This window comes from Pleurodeles waltl, chromosome 9 (assembly GCF_031143425.1).
Source record: "Pleurodeles waltl isolate 20211129_DDA chromosome 9, aPleWal1.hap1.20221129, whole genome shotgun sequence".
NCBI classification, from domain to species: Eukaryota; Metazoa; Chordata; class Amphibia; order Caudata; family Salamandridae; genus Pleurodeles; species Pleurodeles waltl.
Window position 1 is genome coordinate 1151392402 of NC_090448.1, and position 25591 is coordinate 1151417992.

The 25591-nt window shown below is 42.6% G+C and overlaps 1 protein-coding gene across 9 annotated transcripts in view; it reads right to left on the reverse strand.

Annotated features, from left to right (window-relative positions):
• RYR3 (ryanodine receptor 3) overlaps positions 1-25591 on the reverse strand; it is a 1450647-nt gene that overhangs the window by 674796 nt on the left and 750260 nt on the right. For all 9 annotated transcript variants that reach the window (XM_069208992.1, XM_069208994.1, XM_069208991.1 and 6 more), the window contains 3 exons: positions 19698-19918; positions 8991-9081; positions 5166-5306 (listed from right to left, as the gene is read on the reverse strand). In XM_069208992.1, the coding sequence (XP_069065093.1) occupies positions 5166-5306; positions 8991-9081; positions 19698-19918 (453 nt within the window). The remainder of the gene's footprint in view (positions 1-5165; positions 5307-8990; positions 9082-19697; positions 19919-25591) is intronic.

The window sequence follows — 25591 nt, forward strand, 5'->3', positions numbered from 1 at the left end:
GGAAGAAAGTCCATCAGGGTGGCAGAGGTAATGTTCTGCATCACCCTGAAGACGGAGAACTCTCCTTTAAAATGTACATCAGGACCCTAGTATCCTGGTTTTCTATTTTAGTGATACAGGTAACGAAAGCTGTCTGCAGATACTGAACACAATGCTTGCGTTTGATTGTAATTACTGGCACGGTGACGTTTTGAAGAGCATGATGGCTGACTCAAACAGGAGGTATGATTACTTACAACAAGTGTTTTATGGAGACATGATTAAGGGCTCAGAAGTGTCTAACGAGTACATGATTACTGGGACGAGTTCTGGCTGACAGTCCTTGTGTAGAAGAAAGTGCTGTTTGTCTACCTTCAGTTACTTCAAAGTGCTTGAGAGAAGGGTGGATTGGTGCAAAAAAGAATGACATGCTGGGGAGGTTAGATGTCAGACGGATGGGCAATTATCCAATTATCCATGTCTGACATTCTTCAATCACCCCCCGTTCTGTCTTCAGTTCACTGGAATACAGTTGAAATAGCTCAGTATTCAATAACATTTGAACCACATGCAGTGGGGACTGAACCTCAAGCCTGGACTGAAGCAATACCACAGTCTACGTCCTTGTACGAGTGTGATGTTCCTACCTTAGTCACTTAGCATTAACCGACCTGTTGGGGAGACATTTAACAGAGGTAATGGTGTAGTTGGTGCCAGTTTCTGCAGGTGTACAGGGCTTATGCCACAATATTTCTCTAAGGACACTGTCTAAGACCTTAAATTTGATCCTGGCGCTGAAAGGGAGCTAGTAGATTTCTTTAAGTGTACATTTTATGTAGTCCCACTTGCGTAGGATAAAGCAAAGTATGGCTGCCTGATTCAGACATTTTAGAGCCTGGTGATGAGATTTTATGCAGAAGCCAGAGTATTTGATACTTGATAGTCAAGAAATACTAGGGCAAAGGTTTACAACATTTTAACTGCAGTTAGTGTGGAAAGTGGGACGATTTTTAAAGAAAGAAATAACAAAAATTGTTTACACCTTTTGCTAATGTGCTGATTTGTTGATTGAGAGGTCGACATCAAAAGATATACCAGTGGTCCTTACTATTGGCAAGGAGGAGGGGTGGGTTCCAAAGTTTGAGTGACAAACCACTGGAAGTTGCTCAGTCTCAGTGACTGTAGTCACTAGGGGTCAGATGTAGCAAAGGGTTTTTCCCATTCTGTGTCAATGGGAAAATGTGTTCGTACATATGGCCCTAGGTTCTCTATTGGTGCCATTTTTACAGACAAAGCCCTCCTGCCTCTATTGGAACACATTTTTGTAGTAATGTTTGTTAAGTTCTCTGGCCTGTTATTTATTCAATCAGAAGCGAATCTGAATATCACCAGCATACATCTGGGATTTACCTGGTGCTGCTTAGGGAGTGTCCAAGAGAAGGCATGAGAGGGCGGATGATTGAGAAACACCACAAGGCAGGGGAAATGTGTAGGATTCAACTGATTCAGACCTGATCATTTGACAGCTTTTGGAAAGAATCAAATGGAAAGACTGCAGATTGGGTTGAGATTAACCTGTCCATTGGTTTAAGGCTCCCTGTTAGGATTGTGAGATCTATAGTGGTACAAGTGGCGGTCAAGTCAACAGGTCCAAGGGCAGTTTTACAGTTCTCATCCATGAAAGAAGTTGATCTTTCCTGGTATTCACCAAGGTAGTTTCTGGTTTCTGTAGGCTCTTTCAGGGTGCAATGCTGAAAATTGATTTTGGAGGAGGTAATTAAGTTCCACATAAATTTGAAGCTGTCTTGATAATGCCTTCTCCATGATTTTGATGTTAAATGTGAGCTTGTCAGTAGGTGGCCAGGATTTTTGGACAGCACATATTTCTCTCAGAAAGGGCAAAGATGGTGCTTTTCACAGGTCCTGAAACTATGCAATGGTGGGGAAAGAGTTGATTAGGTTAGCTGTGTCTCTCTCTAGTGGGAGAAAAATTGCTTGAAGGATACTGCAGAACACTGCTCCATCAGAGGCTAATAAACTTTTGTTTTGGCAGTCAGATTCAGTAGTTTTGTCCGTGTGAAGGAGAAGAAGGAGGATTTCACGGGACAGGTGAGATGGAGGTAAAGGGTTATTTTTGAAGAGCTTTTTTGGATATTGGTGATCTTGCCTCAAAGAACTCAAGTATTCTTGGTATGAGAAGCAGTCACTTTTATGGCATCAGTGTGGTTAGTTCCTGGCAGACCCTGAATATTGGCAGTCTTCTAATTGGGGGCCTCCTTAATCTGTTAAGCGATTTAGGTCATTTTGGTTCTATTGATAGCTTTGTGATAGGCTCTACCTGTCTCTTGCAGCAAATTATGGTTTCCTAAGTGTGTTAAATATGTAATTTCCACTCCAGGTTGAGATGCAGGGGTGTAGCTACAGGGGGGGAGGTGGTGTTTGGGGTGTTACACCCCCCCAATAAATGTATTTTCTGATAAATAGTTAGGTACAAGTGCTTTCAGTCGGGTATGGTGAAGTGTCTCTTGGATTTCACCAGGAATGTTTACATAAACTAAAACACACATGCACTCTCCCTCTCTCTGCTTTGACCGGCTTTAAAAATGTTAATTATTTTACAAAATATTGTGTTTTCTCTTGCTTTCTTGCTTAGTACCCATACGAATCTTCATTCCTCTCCCTTTTCACTGTCCCTTCCTTAAGCTCCCTTAAAGTTATTAAGGGAAGAGGTTTTGAGGTTATGTAAGAACATGCAGTGTCATGTACCTCAGTAGTGTGTAGCTGCATATTGTCTAGGAGGTCAATTGCAGGCTTTCTATAGGGTATATCTACCCACAAAAGAAGTGAATTGCAGTGACTTTGGTCTGAACACAGTGGATGAGTTTTTTGGATTCATGCAGGAAGGAGGGGTCATAACTGGGCGAAGTAGACCAATATTAGAATGATGGAGCATGTTGGGGTTAATTATAGCTATGACACAAAAATAACTCAATGAATGAATATCTCAGTTCCACCACCTATATTTGCAAAGTATCCTTTTATGGTCAAAGGATACTTTGAAATTATCTCATTCTTATACAGCGAAATTACAGTTTTGTTTTCATTGACTTCTCTTTAACGAATAAACAAAAGGAGAAAAATAAAGTTGTCATTTCTTTTACTTTTACTTGAATTTCAAAGGCTTGGAAAAGCAACATTATGTGCTTTAATTATATTTCTCCTCGGATGAAACTTACAAAATAAGTGTTATATAACAGAATCCTAAAAAACATAAGACTTGTGACACTGTATTAGCCCCAAGACTGTAATTAGAGTCTAGCCATCTGGTAAAAAGTTGAAGCACCCTATGACAGGACTTACACTCTTTTTTTTAAAAAAAGTATCTTGCTGGAGAGGTAGCTAAAATAGTATGGGCTCTCTTCCTTGGCAGACACTAAAGGTGGCAGTATGTTTCTTAAACAAATCTTCCATCTTGGTTTTATGCAAATGTAATTAACTGACACTGAACTTTGGATTTATGAGCTCATCTATGTCTCTTCAGATTTAGGTTTGGCACTTGGTTCACTTTTTCTCTCACTACCATTTAATTCTTTGGTTAATATGTATTCACCTTTCTCTTGCCATTGAAATCTTGGATGTGACTTTGTAATTGGCCAATGCCTTCCTATTCCCATACAAAATGGTCTGTATGAGTGAAAATGAGTGTCCTTCAAAGATTTGGGAAATTGTGATGAGTGTTTTAAACTGTTCAATCTTTTTCAAGGTAATAACTCATGTGTAATTATCATGATTCATTTGATGTGGTTGATTGAATGAAAACAGCTACGTCTAGGAAGGAGGGCATCTCCAGTATAAGGAGCTCCATAAAAAACTGGACTTTAGCATACATATGATGCTGCTGGATTAACTGTAATGTATTTCAAAGATGATGTGAAGCTACCTATTCAGAACTTCTTCATACAAATATCAAAGCAATTCTCCAAACTAAACAGGGAAATGTTAGGATATGCACTTTTGAGCTGCCTTGCACCTGTGCACAAGCATGTAGAAAATTAAAAAAATAATAGGTGCATGTTATGATAATCACTGGCACATGCTCATTCGGAAATCTGCCATTACAATGTCCTGAAAGGGGGAAAGTGGCACAGACATAGGAAAGCAAGGAAAACCAGAAGATGAATATAATTCACAATCCTTGCTATTTCATAAAGCTGGCATAACATCCAAGGTAGACAGGTCAGGCTTGGAAATTTTCTTCTAGGAAAGTCGAGTTGTTTTGTTTTGTTTGGCTAACAGTGCCCACGAGTAACAAACAAATGCATCTTGTTCTCAATATTACCAACACTTCTATAGTCTTTCACAGTCAACTGCGGGACCAGTGGGGTTGCATTGAGATTGAAAATAACTGAAGTTTGTTCAAGAAAACAAGGCCTGTGTGCATATAATTGGTAATTTGCATTGCTTACAATTGTCACTGTCTTGAGTAAGGGCACAGCGCTAACGAAGTCTGTACTTTCTAGCACCAATAAGGTAATCAGAACTGGAAGCTGGTGTTCTATGCATGTGAAGAAGAAAGGCCAAAGTCAATATGGAGAAGTATTGTTCAAACTCCGCGACACCAGAGAAGACATGGTGGAGGGAAAGGACACACCGAGTTGTCTAGTTCATTTATCCTGATGAGGTAACCTGAATTAAAACTACCGCAGTGAATATGAATGTTCATAATACACTGTATTTTTCTTCAGTTTCACAAATGAGACTTTGAAAAGCTGTGAGTGACCTACACCCAGGCATCAGTGCTTATTTGTAAGTCTGTTCAAGTTGGGAAATGATGATCACATTACAGACAAGGAGAGAAACGTTTTCCCACAAACTATGCAGAAGTGTCTTTAAATTCTGAGTTACCTGTATTAAGGCTATTACATCAGTTTTCATAATATAAGAGTGTTAGTTTGCATCACAGGGGGATACACCAATGTAGAATTTACTGTATCTCTTACTATAGTCAACTAACTTAAGCATCAGTGAGACTCACTAAAGATCATAATGATCAGGAAAGGCAGCTGATAAATCATAAGTTGGAATGACACCCATAGGCTGGATTGCAGAACACATTTGTACGCATCGGCAGGGAGGAGTGAAAACCTTTCATGCCGTTTTGTAGTCGTAAGAAGAAAATGTAATACCTTATGGGAGAGGGAATCAAAAATACCCCAGAAGAGTTTCTCGGTCAGATGCAGCTCCTCTTCCGAGGCCATGCCACTGCTTGCAGTGCCTGATGGCAGGCAGTAGTACTTCCAGCATTGCTCGTAGTGGTTCGTCAAGAGCTAAGAGATCAGAACAGAGAAGGATACAACTACAGTGAAAGTAGGCATCAACTGTTTGTTGTTTTTAATATTAATAGAGGTCAAAAGGCAATGGGGATAAGATCAAAGGATTATGTTCATCTAGTTATATGTTTGTTGAGTTCCTCACCTGTCATGAAAAATCCTCACTTTTGCCTGCAACAGTGTAGCTCAGATATCTCATTTCATTAACTGTTCACAATAGATATCCTGGCATAATCTGGGGCAAAATCCTAGCATAATCTAGAGGTACAAATCGCAAAATGACTGACTCTGCTTTTCATCCTTTTGGGGTAGATTAAATGAGCACTGACGAGTGAAATAAGAACAAAAAAGTTACTTACCTGTAAATGAAGTCCTCTTGTATTATCGTTCATAGATTGATGAGCTTCTGTCAATGGAAAACTTTACACAACTTTTAACATCTAAAGTATGAAGGGCTCTTTCTGTCTCAGTGCTTGAGTTTGGTAAATATGTTTTTAAAAATCACCAGTTTGCTTAGATGAAAGTTAGATGGTACTTTAGGTGTAAAATGTGGATTTATCCGTAAAATGACGCTATGATCACTTAACTTGAGGGATGGTTCTTTGATTGTAAAGAATTGAATTTCATAGACTCATCTAGCTGATATTAGGGATAAAAGAATGGCTACTACCAAACGAGATATGCTTTTGTTGTGCCCTTTTGTATTGGCTCAAAAGTACTCTTATCAGATGAGATAGCACCACATTTAGCTTTCATGATGGTGGGGGATGTCTTATTGGTGCAGACACTCTAAAAAGACCCTTAAGAAACTCTTTAACAAGCCTGTTAAACAAAATGGATAATTGGTTCCAAGTTCGTTTGAAACATCAAATGGCTGCCAGATGAACCCTGACTGAAGCGGGGTTCAGTCCTGACCTTGCCAAGTGCAGAAGATATGGTAATATCTGTTGAGGAAGTGAAGATACAGGGTTCAAATCATGCTCAGTACTCCCGATACATAAACATGTTCATTTTGCTGTGTTTGTTTTATTGGTGGATACCACTCTGGTTTTGGACAATATTTCTTTGCGGTCTTCTGGAATGTCTAGCAGTTGGAATTAATTGAATTCAGGAGCCAAGCCGATAAACAGAGAGCTCTGATCAGTGGCAGCAGCCGCAAATGTCAATGTGAGGGGGAGAGGGGGCGATGGGGACAGGGGAAACAACAGAAACATTTTTTTTAAAACTTACCTTTTCCATCCCCACCGCCTCCTGCTGCCTCACTCCTCTTCTGGTGGTGTCCAAGCATTCACTGGGACACCAGCACAGACTCCCCAGCAATCCTAGCCCTGCTTTCATGCTAAACCTAGCATGAAAGCAGCACCGGGATCGGTCTGAACAGCTCGGACTGCTACTTAGACACAGCCCTGGGGTCTGTGCAGTTTCTTCAGCCTGGCTGTTCAGCACAGCCGGGCAGGAGAAACCTAAGTGCACATGTGTGTTTGGCCGGCCAACACACACGTGCACTTAGGTACCCTCTCTCCTCCTCCTCCCTCCCACCTCCCATGACCCAGCCCCGCCCCCCTGCACTGCTGGTTGAGCCATCATCGGAAAAATAAAAACATAGTAAGCTATTGTTTTATTTTTCATCTCCTGGCTCTTGGCCAGAGGGATGACACTCCCATGCCATTGTGGAGGAGCCGCTCCTGACGTTAATCCATATGGAGCATCTTAAGACCGGGAGGCTCTCCATAGAGCCATTCTAGGATGAGCAAAAAGTTTGGAAAACCCTTTGAATGAACCTCTCCGGATGCTGAGAATAGGAAACACAAGTAAGGACAAATTTCCCCTGTGCTCCTTAAGCTTCACTGGTTTATCCCAGACAGGAGAAGGTGCCCCTTTGCTTATGAAAGGACCTGGAACACAAAAAAACCAAAACGGTTCTCACTGTCTCTCTGTGCATGCATCCAGCCACACAGAACAAAGAATATTTTCAGACAAAAACATATCACAAAGCAAAGTCAAGGTGAAAAATAATATCTTCACCATAGACCTATACTGTGGCTGAGTTTCTGACAAAAGGAGACCTTCAGACCTTGAGAGAAAAAAATCTGTGAAAAACTGCCTCATTATGCCACCCTATCTGTGAGAAAATATCTTAAAAGGAAGCAGAACATAAATCACGCTGTGTGAAGCAAAAAGCTTAGTGTTCTGGGATCCTATTAGCAGAGCAGAAGAATGAACTGAAGGACCAGCTGACTGCTCAGTTCTGCTGCTGAGTAGTTGCTTCATTGCCTTAAAGGGCCAGTGCATTGTTTCATACACGTAAGGCTTTCGGCTTTCTTTAAAAACAATGTTCTTGCGTTTTTTCTCTAAAAAAAAACGAAATAAAAAGGGGCTTCTATGCCGCTTCTCTATTGGTGATCAGGCTTGCAGAGCAGAAAAAATGCCTCTCACTCTACTGGACTTTGCAGCTGTGGAGCGCTTCAACAGTTTTCTTTGAAGTAAATCTTTATAGTTAAGGAAATTTTAATTTAACAACAAAATAAAAAAGGTGTTGGTCACCAATGCCGCTACATTTGCTTGTAAATACATGTTTAAATGCTCAATGCCACTTAAGGACAAATATCAAAAAGAAATAATCGCATTTAAAAGAACATAGTTACTTTTATATCTAGTGGGGGTTGTTTACTTCAATTTAGAAAAAAAGGTGTTTTGGGATCCAACACACATGCAGGGATATTCAGCGGTTATAATTATGAATAAAGATCTGATGATGCGGAGCCCCTGGAAAAGGAATATTGATACTATGGGCCTACTTATGAACTGGTTTGTGTTTCGAGCAACGCAAACCTTAAGTCAGGTTTATGAAGCCACGTAAGGTCACTTTGCATAGACCTGAGGGGCTCCATAAATCTGGTGTAAGGGGACACACCACAAATCACCGTGCTGCCTTACTCTGCTCTGGGAAGGCATTCCATGGGCGTTGCATGGGTGTTTCCGCGCAACTCTCTTGGTTTTTGACGCATTCCCAGAATAACCAGAACTAGTAAACCTGGGAATGCGCCAAAAAGTTACGCCTTCTCAGGAGAGGAGTAACAAGGAGAAGTGTCATTACTTCTCCTTGTTACTTCCTCTTTCTATGTGTGCTGTACTCTGCAGCACACACAGGAATATTGTATTGTATTGTAATAGTAATTATATAGTGCTTACTACCCCTGACGAGGCGTCAAAGGATTATTTTTGTGAAGGAGATGCCCCTTCCTGCAAAAAAAACAGTCCTGCATGGAACAGTGGCACCTTTGCACTATGGTGTGCCAGCGCTGGGTAAAGGCAGGAATGCGTCATATTGCCTTAGATATCACCCATTTCTGACCTTTCCCTGTCACGCAGTGCAGCGCAGCGAGGTAACTTGCTGCGCTGCACTGCCTGACTGTTTTATAAATAGGCTCCTTTGATTCTTTTATGTCTTTGATTCTTTTGTCTTAGGAAATCAATGTGTTTTTCAACAAAAAATGCTATTTTTAAATATTTATCTAAGGCATCGGCATCACAAAGCAAATGATCACGTGGAGCTTTATAAACAGATGCAATCATTTCTTCCACCGGTCACTTAATCTCACATTAATTCCATCTATGATGAAATAAAGTGAGTGTACTTGTTTTGCTGCACAAGGATCTGTCACGAACAGCTGTTTTTACCTTAAGGGGCATCTTGCAGTACTCAGTCAGTAGGGGCACATCAAAGACAAGGCGTCGTAGCAGCTGTTGAAGCATAGCTGGTTTCAGGTGCCTGTAAGGGAACAGAGAGAGCCATGTGTAATCTGCAATGCCGTACGCAATAATGATGGCCAGAGTTGGACTTTCTTTTTCCTCGAGCATTGATACAAGTGGGTTCCTGTTGATCAGTAACAGACCTCTGCTCCAAAGTCAATATTGCCACCTAGCCAACAACCAGTATTACTTGTACAAAAAGTATAAAAACTTGGTCATTGACCATCAGGTTACTGAGGACCGAAAGAACAGACCACAGCATAGCATGTCACTGTTGAAATGCAAAGTCCCAAGATACTACAATGATCACAATATATTACCATGTTATCAGACACGGTTTAGCTATTACTTGCATACTTATTGTAATTACTGGTGTAGCAAACGTATGTTATCTAAACAAAGATCGTTCCAGAGTAATCTGGGTTATGAACAATATAGCTGCACAAGGACCAGATCTCAGGGGTTATCTTGGACAAAAAAAAACATCCTCTCTCCAGCCTGAGACTTCACACTGTGATGATGACTTAGGTGCTACTTGGACTTCATATAGGTCAAACGTAACCCTTAAAAAAGCCCCAGCCAACGCTGTACCATAGAGGGGCGAAATACATATCGGTTGTTGTAGCAAATAAGAATATGTCTTGATATTGACCACAGACCTGATTACAGAACCTGTCTTTGGACAACATATGTTTGCTTCACCAATACTTACTCTGATGAGCACATCTACTCATCTGAACAATTCAATCACTGACATTGCTCCATCAATCTTAATAAATTACATAACCACAGCAACTGTGTGTGCTTCAGCAACTTTAGAAGTTCCTTGTGAATAAATACAACAAATCTGTTTGAGAGACATTTGCTCTGCAATATCTACTTCTATGAGCATATTTATGTTTAACTAGGCAGAGGGTGATCCAGTACCTACAACCTATTTGGCAGTACTGGGTCCAGGTTACTATTATCCTAGGCTCTTTATTATACGCAGACACAATTTAGTACCTAAATACCTAACTGTACAGCAGTCATAGGGCATGTAATATGGTAGTAGATAAGCAGGGCATTTTACCCGCCTAAACAGTGTTTGTAACTTACCAGTTTTTGCCCTTTTACTTACATTGCAGTAAGCAGACACCCAGCACAACAGTCTGCTATAGAGAGGACCTTAATAGAGTCTTAATATCTCTTTACCAGTCTGCATTAAATTGGCACCATCTTTTGCTTTCACAAGCCCCTTTTATACTGCAATGTAAGGTAATGTAATGTAAGGTGGATTTGTAGAGTGCTGCTTGTCACCTGTGAGGGTACCCAGGAGCAGACTAATAACTTTTTATACAATATTGTTTGGTTATCCTCATCTCACTGCTAGACTTTTCTTTAGCCCATCTAACAAGCTACCCAGAAAACAATCTATCTGACCATGCAATCATCCATTCATTAGAATATCTGTACAATGAGTGGAAAATTGTAACTGAGACACACAGATTAAACAATTATGTAGCAGACTGCCAAATATTCCAGAAAAGAGGATTTACTTGTTTGGCTATTCTCCCAACTGATGTGATAATTATAATCCCTAGTTTATGCCCATGAGGATCAAAATTAACATTCTACCAATGTCCCAAAGCAAGGAAAGTATCAATCAATTAGTGGAGGGTTTATCTCTTGTACTGATTGCCTCTCTTCTGAGAAGGTGTGAAGGCCTGGCAATACTGGACACTGTAAAGGTTTGTTAAGTTTTCTTCTTCATTGCCCAAGGGAAGGAAGACTCCTCTCTGTAGCCACAGTGCCACCCGGCACTTAACAGCACATGTGAAAAGTGACAGGTGTGTCCTTAAGAGGTTCTAAGCTAGGAGAAAAAAGTCATAAAGAGCAAACAGCCTCCTTGGCAATCTTATAGCCCTTAACTGAAGATGAAGATTATGCAGAGGTTTGTATGCAAGGGACCAAGTTCATCCTGACATCAGGGAAGAGAAAATATCCAAGCAAAAAACGCCCACCAAATGACTGGGAACTGAGGCTGTAAGATGCAAAAATCAGGGACAAAAATAGTAACAACTGGGAGATAAGTGTTGTAGGGAGCTGGGTTCTGGTTGCAGTACCCCCAACTTTTGCTTGGTCTTTAGTTGCAATTTTGACTGAAGTGCACTGGGTTCCTGCTAACCAGGTCCCCAGAGCCAGTGTTCCTTCCCTAAAACAAGACACCTGGTCACTTGATCCACAAGTGGCCAGGCCCGTCAGCCCCCTGTAAGTCCCTAGTAAATGGTGCCCCTGGTACTTAGGGCATGGGTACTGAAGAGGGGCCCTCAGAGCTGCAGCACAACTTGCGCCACTCTTATGGACCCAGCATCAACCTTATACAGACTGACATTGCAGGCTGACTAACAAGGTGCTCCCAAAATTAAAAACATGACATGGCACACCCTTGTGTGTCATGTCCCCTAAAACACTGCTTCTAATATTTGTAAGTCACCCCTACAGCAAGCCTTCAGCCCTAAGCAGGGTGTGTTACATTAAAAGTGAGGGCATATATGTATGAGCAAATATGCCCCTACTATGTCTTTGGCAATTCTTAGATACAATAAGTGCACAGGGAAACCATTTTAAATACATATGCTGGACACTTGTCACTACGAGTTCCCCAGCTACACTATGGCTTCTCTGAAACAAGGGATGATTGGTATCAAACATATTAATAAACCCCAACTGAATTTAGTGATGAATTTATTAATACATGCACCCAGTGGGCTCCTTAGAGATGCCCCCTGAAAAACCTACCAACTGCTTGTGAGCTCACTGACCAGTTCTCGCCAGCCTTCCAGCAACAGATGAAAATCTGACCTCCATGGGGGAAGGCCTCCACTCTTTAGAAGTCAGAAACAAAAGCCTGTCTGGGCTGAGGTGTTACCCACCCCTCCCCACAGGATGACCTGCATTTCAAGGCAGGAGATTCAAATAAGCCCAATGCCTTTGATATGCAGAACTGGCCTTCCTCAAAGGAGGATGCCAAACCCACTGCCTCAGGGCCCATCTGGCTCCTGGATAGGCAGAGCACTTAGCTATGCAGGAGGCGTGCCACACTTCCAGACTGGGAACACCCCTAGGGTGGCCAGCCTGAAGTGGACACAACTCAGGAAATTCCACCAACTCGCATGTGGTGGAATTTAGGAACTCTGGACAGAGTGATGCCCTAGACCCAGAAGAAAAGAATCAAGGGTGTTTGCACGTCACCCCACCTAGTGTGACCTGAGCCCATTAGTTGGCTGGGTCAGACTAGACCCCCAGTCCACGGCTGCAGAGTGTTTCTGCGGACCCCCTTGCAACTGCAAGAAACTCCAGTGCTGGACCAGACACCAGAAGACACCCGTGCCCTCCAGCCCGAGGAGAAGTGGACAGGCTGTGTTCCCACGTGCACAAGGACCTCAAGGACTGAGCCCCCATGTGGGTTCCTAATGACTGTCCATCCAGTCCATCCCAACAGTGACTTTGCAACTGGACCGATCCTCTTAGACTTGAATGGGACACTCAATGCCGTAACACACCCCTGCACCTCTGCATCCAGACGCACCAGAGCTCCCCGAGGTGACCTGTTGGTATGGCCGTGGACCTTGCCCCAAAACCCCCTTAAGACCAGGAGATTGGTCCTGTAAATCATTGTACCCTTCCTGAATTGCTATCTTGTTTTGCTCCATAGGTCTGCATTGCAGATTTCTGAAAGATGCACTGTCTACTTTTAAAAACTCTAAATATTCATACCACGAAAAGTACTCTCCTGACTCCGGGGACCTTGGTCTCAAAGTTTATATAAAAGTATGTGTTATTTATGAATTGGTGTTGGATTTCTTTATTGAACGTGTGTCTCATTTACTGTGTGAGTGTGTGACTTACATGCTTACCACTACACTCTGATATGCTTAACTGCTCGACCACACTACCCAAAAAGAGAGCATTTGGTGTGTCATTTGTGCCTCTGTGATACTTCTGGGGATTGCTTGGACTCTTTGCAGGGTGTACCTCATTTTGGACCAATAAACAAAGAGCTAGCTTCCTACAAGTGTGACAAAAATAAGGTAACAAAAGTGTTGCAACGTATCCCCCACTCATTAATACCTCCTTTATATATGATTCTAGCAGAAACTGACATCATAGGAAAAGACTCAACTTGATCTTGAATTGGGAACCTAATGCAGCTGTAGGTGGAATGGCCACCATCCTGGAAATGGCAATTCATATGGCTTGTCCATGCCTCTCTTTTCTAGTACATGGCATTGACTAAGCACGTGTGGTACACGTGCATGTTTGACATCTTTCAACCAATGCAGAACTCCTGGGTACTGCACCTACCCACCCAACACACCTCACAGGTCATGAAACACCTAAAAGGATGACTGCAACCATGGAACTGCCAGGATGGACTAGTCCCAATGATGTTCAGCCGCAAGCTGTGCATCCTGCAACATGAAAGTTGCCTGTGCAATGAGTGCACATCTTCCCCTAAAGGCTCACTACCTCTGATTAGTTTTCTTCGAGGATATAAGAGAAGTATCTATCCAGGTGAGTTAAATCAAACTGTATTGAAAAGGGCTGGCCTCAAGCTTTTTACTCCTAGCATTCCTTTGGAGGATGGATTAATCGATAGTCTAAGGTAATAGACTGTGTTGTTACTACCCATCTGCAGAAATACTTGGAAAATGAATTTTTAATCTCAAATTATGCTTTAGGCTTTAGGAGTCTCAGAAGGATAAGACCACTGTTAAAGATATCCAGGAAACAATGAATGAAACTCTGCCATAAGGATCAGGCTGCGGTGTTGATCCTTTTGGATCGTTTGCTTTCTTTTGACAACTCTGACCACAAGCCTCTTCTCACTTGTCTGAAACATGTTCTGGATGTGAATGGCGGGATATTAAAGTGGATATCATTTTTATCACATAAAGATCTTTAAAATCAATTTGTTGCGTAATCTCATGTTGTGTTGTGGAGTACCCCAAAGCTCAGCTTCTATTTAACAGCTATATATTCCTCTGATGGGGAATATTGTGATACATAGTTGTAGGAAAGTACCCTCTTTCTTGGCATGGTTACCCCCATTTTCTGCCTGTTGTTGGTGTGTTTGACTGTGTTCACTGGTATCCTGCTAATCAGGACCCCTGTGACTATGCTCTCTCCCTTCTAACTTGGTTACTTACACCCCACATCTGGCATACTGGTGCCCCTATTAAAGTTCCTAGAATATGGTATTGGGGTACCAAGGTATCCCCATGGGCTGCAGCATGTATTATGTCACCTATGGGAAGCCCATGCAAAGGTGTATTTACAGGCCTGCCATTACATCCTGCGTGAAAGGGTGCATGCACCCTTCTTCACTACAGGTCACTGCAACAGGTCACTGTAAGTCACCCCTATGGCAGGTAGTCTTAGCCCAGAGAGCAGGGTGAAAGTACCTGTGTTTGAGGGCAACCCTGCACTAGCAGAGGTGCCCCCACAAACTCCAGTTCCATTTTCATGGACTTTGTGAGTGTGAGGCCACCATTTTATGCGTGTACTGGAAGACAATTGCGTCTTATAGACTGTCAGATTCTTCACCTTCATTATGGTCCTCCTGATTGATAAAACGATTTCTAAGGCTTTTCAGAGTTTTTCCACCCTTGAGACCTCCTCCTCCCTCCTGGAATCTAAACATTGTTCTTGTGCAAATCATGAAGCAACCATTTAAACCAATCCATAGAGCTTCTACGAAGTTCCTTTCCTGGAAAGTAGCTTTCCTTATTGCTCTAACATCAGCCAGGCGAGTCAGTGAGATACAAGAACGGACTATACAAGATCCCTTTTTACAGATTAAACAAGATAGAATATTCTTACGCACGAACCCGCGTTTCATACCAAAAGTCCCCTCAGGCTTCCATTTAAATGATCCCTTTGTTTTAAAGACATTCTTTTCAAATCCTACAACTCCAGCGGAGAAGGCTCTACACTCTTTAGACACTGAAAGATTCATTAAATTCTATCTGGACAGGACCAAAGCATTTTTTTAAACCAGCCAACTATGTGGCTTTCAGCACACCCAGACGGGGTCAACCGCTCTCCAAACAGAGCATCACAAGATGGATTTCTTCAGCAATCCGGTTTTGCCATCCAGCAGCGGGCAATCCATTGCAAACCTCTGTGTGTGCACACTCAACGCGTGCAGTATCCTCATGAGCAGCACTGTTAGCAGGTGTACCGCTCCAAGACAGCGCAGCAACTTGGAAAAGCAGCCATACCTTTACTGGACATTACTGCTTGGATGCATTGTCTCAAGGAGAAGTAGCGGTGGACCAGGCAGTCCTCAGAAATCTTTTCCAGTAAAGGTGAGCTATATCTCTCATGCCACCATCCTAAATTCCGATATTCACATTGCTTATATATTAAAAGAAAAAGAAAAAAGGGGTTTGAAAGGCATGCTAAATTCTCATAAAAGTCCAAAAGGTCTAATATCTAATGTTATGTATATGTTTATTTAGATATGCGATGAATATATGTATGGAAAGAGATACATGTTTTACAATGCGCATCAGTACTGCTTACTACTCTGATTCAATTATGTGAATCTATGAATGTTCCAATACTGAAGTAAGAAAATTTGTTATTTACCTGTAACTTTCATTCTCCAGTATTGGAATCTTTCATAGATTCACGTGCGACCCACCTGCCTCTCTGGAGAACCTCACCTTCACCTCTCTTATCTCTTATGCTTAGAAAATCTGAGGAACTGGAGCTTCTCTCAGGAAAGTTCTAGAGGGTGGTGTCGCCTGATTGGTGGGCCCATAAGTTTGGTCTTTTTCTTAAAATTACTTCGACAGAGTGCTAAACTGAGAGGCCTAAGGGCCTTTAGGTTTAAACCTATGTTAATACTACTTAATTAATGGTACCTGGGACTCCCATCTCGACTACGGGGAATGATTCAACCATTTGAATCTATGAAAGTTTCAATACTGGAGTAACAACCTCTCCCTTTGGAAGTAGATGTTACATGGCTTGGGAGAGGTAGCCTCCCTAACCACAGGTATGCTTTGAAGGTTTGTGCCCTCTCCGCATAAACCAGTCTACACCAGTACAGGGACCTCCAGTCCCTGCTCCTGTGCGAAACTGGACAATGGAGGGGAGTAACCACACCCCTGTCCATCGCCACCCCAGGGGTGGTGCTCAGAGCTCCTCCTCCAGAGGGTCCCTGGGTTCTGCCATCTTAAATCAAAAGTTGGAAGGGACCTCTGGGAGCATCTGAGTGGCCAGGTCAGGCAGGTGACGTCACAACCCCCTCCTGATAGGTGGTCAGTCCCCCTTTCAGGGCTATTTAGGGTCTCTCTCTTGGGTGGGTCCTCAGATTCAGCTTGCAAGATTCGAGCAGGACTCCTCTGCAACCTCTACTTGGGCTTCTAGCGACTGGAACCGCAACTGGATCCTCCAGGAACCAACAATCTGCATCCATGATGAAGACACTGCTTGCAACATTGTTTTCACGGCTCCTTCCAGCTTCTGCAACATTTCCTTGGCTGTGCATCCTCTGAGGGCGACAAGTCTTCATTCTGCATGAGAAGGAAGAAGGAATCTCTCTTGCAGTGAAGGAGTCACTCCCCTGCATCCGCAGGCACAAACTGCAATGCCGACTGGCTGTGTGGATCTCGTCTCATCCTGAGCTGCATGGATCCTGCATCACGGGTGGTGGCCTGGACTAGTCCTCTTGGTCCTCTCTGCCAGCTGTCCAACTTTGGTGGAGGTAAGCCCTTGTACAGTACCCCTGTGCACTGCGTCTCTTGCAGCTACCAAGGCTTGTTTTCATCTCCTCCAAGGGATCTTCAGGCTTCGGGTAGTCCCAGCCCTCCTTCCTGTGATGCAGAGCCCTCTGCATGCTTCTTCTGCGGCGTGGGACCATTCTCCAGTAGTGCTGCGTGGGCTCCTCTGTGACTCCTGGTTCCTCGTCCAGTGGGTCTCCTGTGGGGGCTGCCTCTTCTTCTATGGACTCTGTGCCTTGCTGAGGGTCCCCCTAGGACTCCACCATGGGTTGAGTCCTCCTGGGCCTTGCTGGACCCCGACAGCTCCACTTTTGCTTCTCCGCGAACTCTGCCTTTACCAAGGCTTGTTGGTGGCTTTTCCACACCACTGACCAACTGTAATCATCCATCAGGCGTGGGATGTCAACTGTATCCTCCAGGAACTCTTCGCCTGCTCCAGGGCTGCATTCCTGACCGTCTTCGTCCTACCGTCGGCCACCTCTTGCATCCACAGCTGGCTGGGTAGTAGCTCCGACTCCTCCTGGTCTCTTCTATGACTTCTGGACTTGGTCCCTTTCTTCCACAGGTCTTCCTCTTCAGGAATCTATGGCTGGTTTCTTACAGTCTTGCCTGGGTGTTGCATTTTCTTCCTTTTGGGTGGTTTGGGGACAATCTAGTAACTTACTCCTTTCTTCCTGGTCGCTAGAGGACACTGTGGTACTTATCTTCGGGGTTTCCTAGTACCCCCAGCTCCCCTCTACACATTCCACTTACCTTGGTGGGGGTTCTGCGTTTGCATTCAATTTCTTTTACTACATGGTTTGGGCTCCCCCTAGGGTCACTATTGTCTATCTGCATTTGCACTGTTTTCTATCACTTTCTATGCCTATTGCTGATTACTAGTTTACATACCAAGTGTGTTACCTCCTGTTGGAGGGTTCCCTCTCTAGTACTTTTTGGTATTGTTTCACTAAAATAAAGTACCTTTATTTTTGTAACACTGAGGGGGTCATTATGACCCCGGCAGTCGGCATTAATATGGAGGAAAGTACTGCCAACAGGCTGGTGGTATTTTTCTCCACATCCGCTATCCGCCAGCATGGCCACAGCCGGATTTCCGCCATCCTTCTGGCAGGAATCTGGCTGTGGTCATAATCCAGCGTATGGCTGATAGACGCGGCAAAGGTCTTTTGGCAGCCGTTGCTGCAGCAGTAGTCGGTTTTTACCACAGGGTCATAATGAACCCCTGAGTGTTTTCTTTCATATGTGTAAGTGCTGTGTGACTACAGTGGTATTCCATGAGCTTTGCATGTCTCCTAGATAAGCCTTGACTGCTCATCCACAGCTAACTCTAGAGAGCCTGGCTTCTAGACACTGCCTACACTTCACTAAGAGGGGATACCTGGATCTGGTATAAGGTGTAAGTACCATAGGTACCCACCACACACCAGGACAGCTCTCCCTACACAGCTCCAACCAAGAAATGGTTATTTTGACCTTGTCCCACCTGTCGGAAAATGGGGCTTCATTCAGAGGACTCATATATGAACTGCATATACTGCCTTCGACCTGACCACCAGGTGAGACTGTAAGATTTGCTGCATTTTTCCACAAAATACTTTGGGAGATAGAGAGGCTAGACTTCTGTTATGGCTTCAGAAGCTTAAAGTGAAGGCATGCCCTCTAGCTGAGGATAGTGATAGCGCCTCAAAAACTATGGCTTCAAGGAAAAGAGAAAGATCTGCTGAAAGATTGTCCCTAAAAATCACAGAAGAAAGTTAAAAAAGCCCATCATTCGCATTCCAAGACAGAGGAACGTCCAACTACTTCTAAGAAGGCACAAGTTGCTTCATAAAAGGTTCATTCTGAACCTTCCACTCCTTCCACCAAGGAAGCCCAGGTTAAAAACCTTCCAAGTCACTGCCATCGTGGACGAAATTAGTATTGCCACCTCATACTGAAAAATGTGTTTTTTGTTGATGACACAGTCGGCAGGTGCTTCGTCGATGGCAGTCTCCACTGTAACTGCCACTACAGCGACCTCTATGTTAACTACAGCAGCTTTGCCCATGATAATATTGTTGTGGCCTTTATCATCAACAGATATTACGTCATTTAGGATCCTTGGAAAGACAAAAATACCATCAACTCTCCAGGTCCCGTGTTTCACCCACCTTTGCTAAACCAGAGAAACATTGTAACCTAAGCAAGTTCTAACTTGTTACTTCTAACCGGTGCTGCCCCTTAAGTGGTAAGCAATTGACTGTTGCTGGGGCCATGTGATAGGTTCAGACTGCATTGTTGCTTTGTTCTGCTGTGAGTTTCAGTGGGCTTTGAAATGAAATGAAGAAATACTGTCTTAACTAGAAGATGTAGTTAATGTTTGTGCAAGTCTCATTTATACCTACAAGAGGTTTTTAAAGATTTGTTTCATAGTGTTATAAAGTTAGAGTACGTCAGCCTCATGCTGTGTTAAATTTTATTTTCACAGAGTACTAAATGAAGACAAACAGTTTAAAAGTATGTTTGCCACAAAGGTAAATGATTTGTTATTACTTAAAGAAACATCAGGAATCATCATTAACACTGCACTATGGGGGAGGATCAGCATTTGGGAAGCAAGGTGAATGCTTGAATGGTCGGAGTGGTTCCAGCATCAGCAGCATCTCAGCAACTAAGAAGATGGAACCACATTAATATTCAAACAGAACAAAATACCTAGCAACATTGAATCAAAACAACTTAAAGTAAGAAGCCATATTACGGAATATGATTGAAAGCACTTCCAAAGTAACATTTCAGCATACAGAAGGCCACCTGACAGCATGGACAATCTGTCCTCTAAAGCCATTACAAGAGCCTGGGAAAGTGTCATACTTACTGGCAAATAGCTAGCAAACACTCCTCAATGGTGTCCCTCTGCGCCTTAGTGAGAGAGCGGCCCTTGGACAGCCTGTAGATGGTGTGAAGTGTTGAATCAACCAGCGATGCATAGTGTTCAGTGCCAGAGAACAGGGGAGCACACCGTGTCAGCACTGGCAGTACCGCTGAGCAGATATATCTGTTCAGAGCGAGAGCCATCTCCGTGACACTCAGAGCCGCCTAGGTACAGAAAAGATGTGTCGATAATTTAGTGAGGACATACAATAGGACAGCCAGATCTGCATTTACTGGGAGGTCTACTCCAACATGTTGCCATTTAACATATTTTTTGATACAGTCCTGTACGCCTGTCTACATTTCAGCATTATCTGGCAAACTTCGAAAACAAAACAAATTGTAATTTTCTAAATAGTTAAGAAACTGCAACCTGAATTCTGGAAATCCTGTCTTTTCTAACACTGGTTCCGTAGTATAATATTTACAATTTTCCACAGAGGCATGGAATTTTGTCCAGGCAAAGTCATGACCAAAGCATTATAGAGATAGGCACACTGTTGTCCTAATTCTTAGGTAGAAGGTCGATCAAACCACTTTTCAACATCAGTCTTTCAACAAGGCGATAGCCCAATGTCATTAGATAGTAGATAAACGAGTAGGAAGCTGTCTTCTCTGTGGATGGAAGAGCACATCATAATTAGATTAATATGGTATGCATCTTCACATTAAAAGTGACAGGCACTTAAGTAGTTGTCCCATCTTTGTCCTGTAGTGCCCGAAAATTGCAAATTTATAATCAGTCAAAACTAGATGCTATTAGGATCAGTAAGTAAACATTCGATAATACAGAAACTTAAGAACAGAAACAGAAAATACACCTTAAAAATGTACTGCCTACTTGATGCAAATGTCCACCTTTGGAGGATCAGGAAAGAGCTCCAGCTATCTAGCAACACTTTTTCCTTAGAGGTATTCTTCAGATATCAGTCACAACTGTGATACTAGTAAATGCAGATAAGCAGTCTCCACTGCTATCACGTTTGAGAAACACTTGAGTTGCTCATGTGATGCCACAATTTAGGCCCTGATCTGAAAATGCCTTTACCTGGTTTCTTGTTACTCATACTTCCGGGTTAACGTGGTTATTAGCACTGTTTGGTAATATCGACGCCGCGTGCACGCCAGCACTTTCATGGCGTTCCACCTGGTTTCCTGTTAATCACATTCTAGGTAGTTTCAACACTGTATGGGTTATATTTTGGTGTTGTTTCTTGATTTGTGGTTGACATCATGCACGTGTACTTGTTTGGACACACACACATTTTCATTTTAATCGCATACTTATAAGACAGATAACGTGTCATGCTCTTTTACATATCATTATTGTTTGCTTTGGTGCTGAGAATTTCAGGGGTCGATGTATTCCTAACTATTTTCTCGTGCCAAGTTACTTAACCATGTTCTAACGTACAAACACGGTCTCTCTGCCATCATTATGATAGCAATGTAACACGAGCATGAATCCAAACACACATCCTTTGAGCATGTTTCAGCAGCATTATTATGGTTATTTTTGCATGTAGTTCACAATCCTTCACATTGTCATTGGGTCCTACTATTCTGCTGTATATTGTTTTGTTTTTGGTTACCCGTGAAGAAGGGTCTTGTTTACCTGAAATGCATTGGGTCATTTGTGATACTGGATTGCACTGAAGAGAATTGATATATTCCAGAGGACGCATATAAGGAAATAATGATTTTTTCGTTGGATGCTACTATTGGGCTTTGAATTGATAACATTTGAGTATTTAAAATTTAAAATTGAGTAAACTTGGAGTTCAGCCAATGAATTCACTGTAAAATGGATCGGGCCTACTGACCCATTTGAAGCTGTGCTTCTTGGGACTGGCTAGCAGGCAGAGTGCCAGCAATCTTTTACTATTATTAGTGCTCATCTGTACAGTGAACACCCCAAGACAGCACACCTATGACTTCAATTTCCTGCAAAAGATACGCTTTGCCATGTCCTTGAGATAGAGCCAGTGGTGAAAGTGGAGACTAGAGGTGTCTATGTCACTGTGAGGGGTATTCAACTTCATTATTCTCTTCTTGTGACACAAATTTAAACTTTTAAGTAACATCGATTTTTTTCACCAGAACCAACGAAAGCCTTAATTTCCTCCTCTTCCTCATCATGGTTTTGGTAATCATCTTCCTCATTTTCCTCTTCATGAACAGAAGGACGTTCTAGAAGCACTAAATCTTGTGACTGTATTGGTGGGTTTCTAGGGGATACCAGTATAGACTGAATAGGTAAAGTGGTTGAATTGGTAAACTAGTGGTTAGAGCAATGGAAATATACAATGCAGAAGACAAAGTAGGTGCACAACTGGCACAGTAACCGACGATGGAGTTGTGAGAAGTCCTACACAGGCGACAAGGAAGAAAATGGATGGAGCAATCAATTGTATCGCAGTGAGGTTGCAGAAGCCATCAGCAGCACAAAAGGCAGATGTCAGGAAGTAGATAAAGTTGTAACTGACAATATAGTAAGGGATGGCTTGGCAGCCAGCTGAAGTGTTGATGATCCTACTGAAAGCACAGTTTTTATTTTTTTGACAGGAAGTTGATATCCACTGTCACTTACATTTTAGAAATACCATGTTGGAATACCTGTGCTGGCTCTAAACTGGCTGATGAAATGGAGGGCAGCACAGACGATCATGCTGTAGAGACCGCTTTAGAGGAGAGAACTGGACTCTGGGCACTACGAGCGTGCTCATAAGGCAGTTGAACTTTTAAAGCAAAATTCCCTCAACAGGAACGAAATGTAGTTTTTCCTTCTGTTTTGTCTTTGGAGAAGATGGGATTGAGCAGACTGATCTCTCTCCTTCAGAAGTGCTTCGGCCAATTTCCTGCTGCAGGTCTTCGGGGTTCTTGACAGTAAAGTGAGGTAAATCGCACACATTTGTGAATCGTGATGCAGGTGGAAAGAGCAAACACGCTTGCTATGTAGATTATCTATGTGACAATTGTTTCTTGCAGGTACTGCAAGTTCTGAACAACGCTTCTCGGCTGAAGACTCAGTGATGGAAAGAAATCTGCAGGTAGTCGCTTTCAAACAAAACAGAAGTGAAATCACCTTCCTTTTCGGAAGATGAGGCTGATGAACTCAAAGAAAGACAACAATATGCAAAACAGTGAAAAATCAATCAAGGGCCCCGAGTCCCCCTCTCTACCATGGACAATCTGGTAGTTGAAGCCTGTTGAGCTTTCTGCCTCCACCTCACAGGGCCCGGATTACGTAATCCAGTGGACAGACTATATTTAGTTTATGGTTTTCAGTGCTGGTTCTATACCTATACTGCTATGTAAGCACTGCATCAAAGATTCCTATCTTACCGACTGAGACCAATTCAAGAATCGAAGTCGGCAAAGATCCTATGCTGGAGAAGATTTACCAACATCAAATCTGCTGAGGGAACAGTTTTATAACTCTTAGTACACATCTGAGTTACATTGTAGCTTTGCAGGTCAGGTAAATGTTTAACAGCACCAGCGATTCATAATACAGCGGCCAGGGTTCTCCTTTTCATATTCTTTAAGGAAGCATCATGGGGAATAGAATTGTAAAGAAAAATAATTGTAGGGTTAGGGTATCCAGAGTGAAGTGCTAAGTAGTGGTCATAATTTCAGGTGCTGGAGTTGGCCTTTCAGTGGTTAAGAGTCAATCTTTACTCAGTATCGTGTGATCTCTTTCAGGGAATCACTTCCATGAGGGTTGTGTGCAGCTGGAGAGGCAATGACACTGGCCAATGTAGAGTGGCGGCAAGCAGCCATGCAGAGGATAATGCATATACCCAGCCCCTGGTAATAACGGGTTGAGAATCATTTGGTGCAGGAATCCTGCAGCCAGTAATTACCAATACCACAGGCTTACGTAATGTCCTCATGGGGGATTGACTCCCGATAACAAACTTTCTTCCTTTGAAAGAAAGCAGCGTTTTTTGTCTACCGGCTTCTACAGTTTTTCTGCCATTCTGATCATTTTCCCCAATTTGTGTTTCATTAAGACTTTCTTGGTAAAAATATGACGGGGGAAGTTACCTGATGAGTAGGTCCCCGACTCAACTTGCAATCCCGAAATGAGTGCAAACTCCTGTTTACCCCGTAATCGTGATTTACACCAAACTCGGAATGAGAATTGGGAACTGGGATCCCTGGGCTTTGGGCTGGCAAAATGGATGATCAAGTCATCTGGTAAAAATAAAATGGGATTTATGGGGAATATTTAAGGTCAGACAGGTGAGAGCCGGAAAACGAAAAGAATATGGTACTTTAAAAAAAAAAAGTAGATGCACGAAGGGATTTGTCATACAGACCAATTGTTAATGTACAGTGCATAACATTCAGCTCAGTCTGGGTAAAGATTGGCAGTGGAAAACTAAAAAATAGGATGCAAAACGTGTAATTTGTGTGTGAAATTTTGAGATTATTACAAAAGGTTACATGACATTATGTGAATGAAAATAAATGTGGTTCGCTGGTAGCTTGCGTGAAGTTTTCAAGTAATGGTGTGTGTCATGTAAAAAGTTATGCAAGATGCTGACAGCAGATCTAGTTCGAACACGAAATATCTGTTTAAATAAGTCCCCAAGAGCGAGACAAAAATGATGCAAAATTGTTTAATGCAAAATTTTGTGACTTTAACGTAATGCCAATTTCTTGAATTAGGCATATTTTTCAGGTGTAAATAAAATTTCACAGGGTCTTAGATAACGTATTTGGTTTTACCAGAAACTCCAGGAGTACTTGTTCTTGAGAAAAGAGTATTTCATGATTTAGCAAAATATTGAATCTGATGAAATGTTGACAGCTTGGCTGGGATCTGTTGTTTTAGCTTTCAGCGCTCTAATCCAGCACATAGTATTTACTGGGTGCATGAACATGAGGTGTCCCTCAGGTCCCAGCTACCCACATGCCCTTTAAGCCTGCACCTTCATGATAAGTGACCGGCAGATGGTTTTACTAAGAAGATTTTCGTTTTTTTGGTTAGTGAGCAAGACGGGTGAAAATATGCTAAGGATGGAGTGCACATGCCAAGAACTCCAGCTGGTATTTTAAGGGGCTGTTTAGCAGATAAATGTAAATAATGGATAAGTACGTTGATAAAACATGCCATCAATGTTGAAAATGGTGGTTGTGAGAGGAGGTCAGAGTAGGGGTGACAAGAGAAGAAGCTGCTTGGCATGGAATTCTGCATCAGCTTTGCTACTCATCCATTGCTTACCAAACACTTATCACTCTCCAGCTACCAGCACTCTAACATGTCATTGTAGCTTCTTCTAACCCTCTTAGCACTTCTTACTCTACCATCCCTTACGCCACAAGTAGATTTTTGGATGCCTTGGGAGACACTGTTGCATGGTGACCTTTATCCTTCATTCATGAGGCAATACTGCCTGCACCTGGTTCTTGGTGACATGTCAACTCTGAGGTCCTTTCTTTACTGCTGGCAAGTCTCAAAGGAACATCATACAGAGGGGCTAGTAACTGGTTACAGGATGAAGCTGCTCCAACTTTTACATTGAATCAAATGATTCATGAGAGAGAGAGTGTGTGTGTGTGTGAGAGAGAGAGAGTGAGTGTCTGTGTGTGTGTGTGTGTGTGTGAGATATGGCCTGCATAGAGAGGAGTAAGATCTCCCGGTCTTAAGCAGATGCATATGCTCCCTCTCCTCCCACCAATGCCCTAAAATGACAGACCTTTCATGGATGCTTATATGTTGTTAAGCCTCCTAATTTCACCATAGGCCAGGCCATTTCAACTTGCAAATAGATTATTTTTCTGACGGTTATGCCAAGAATAACAAGTGAATTGAAAACGTAGTGAGTA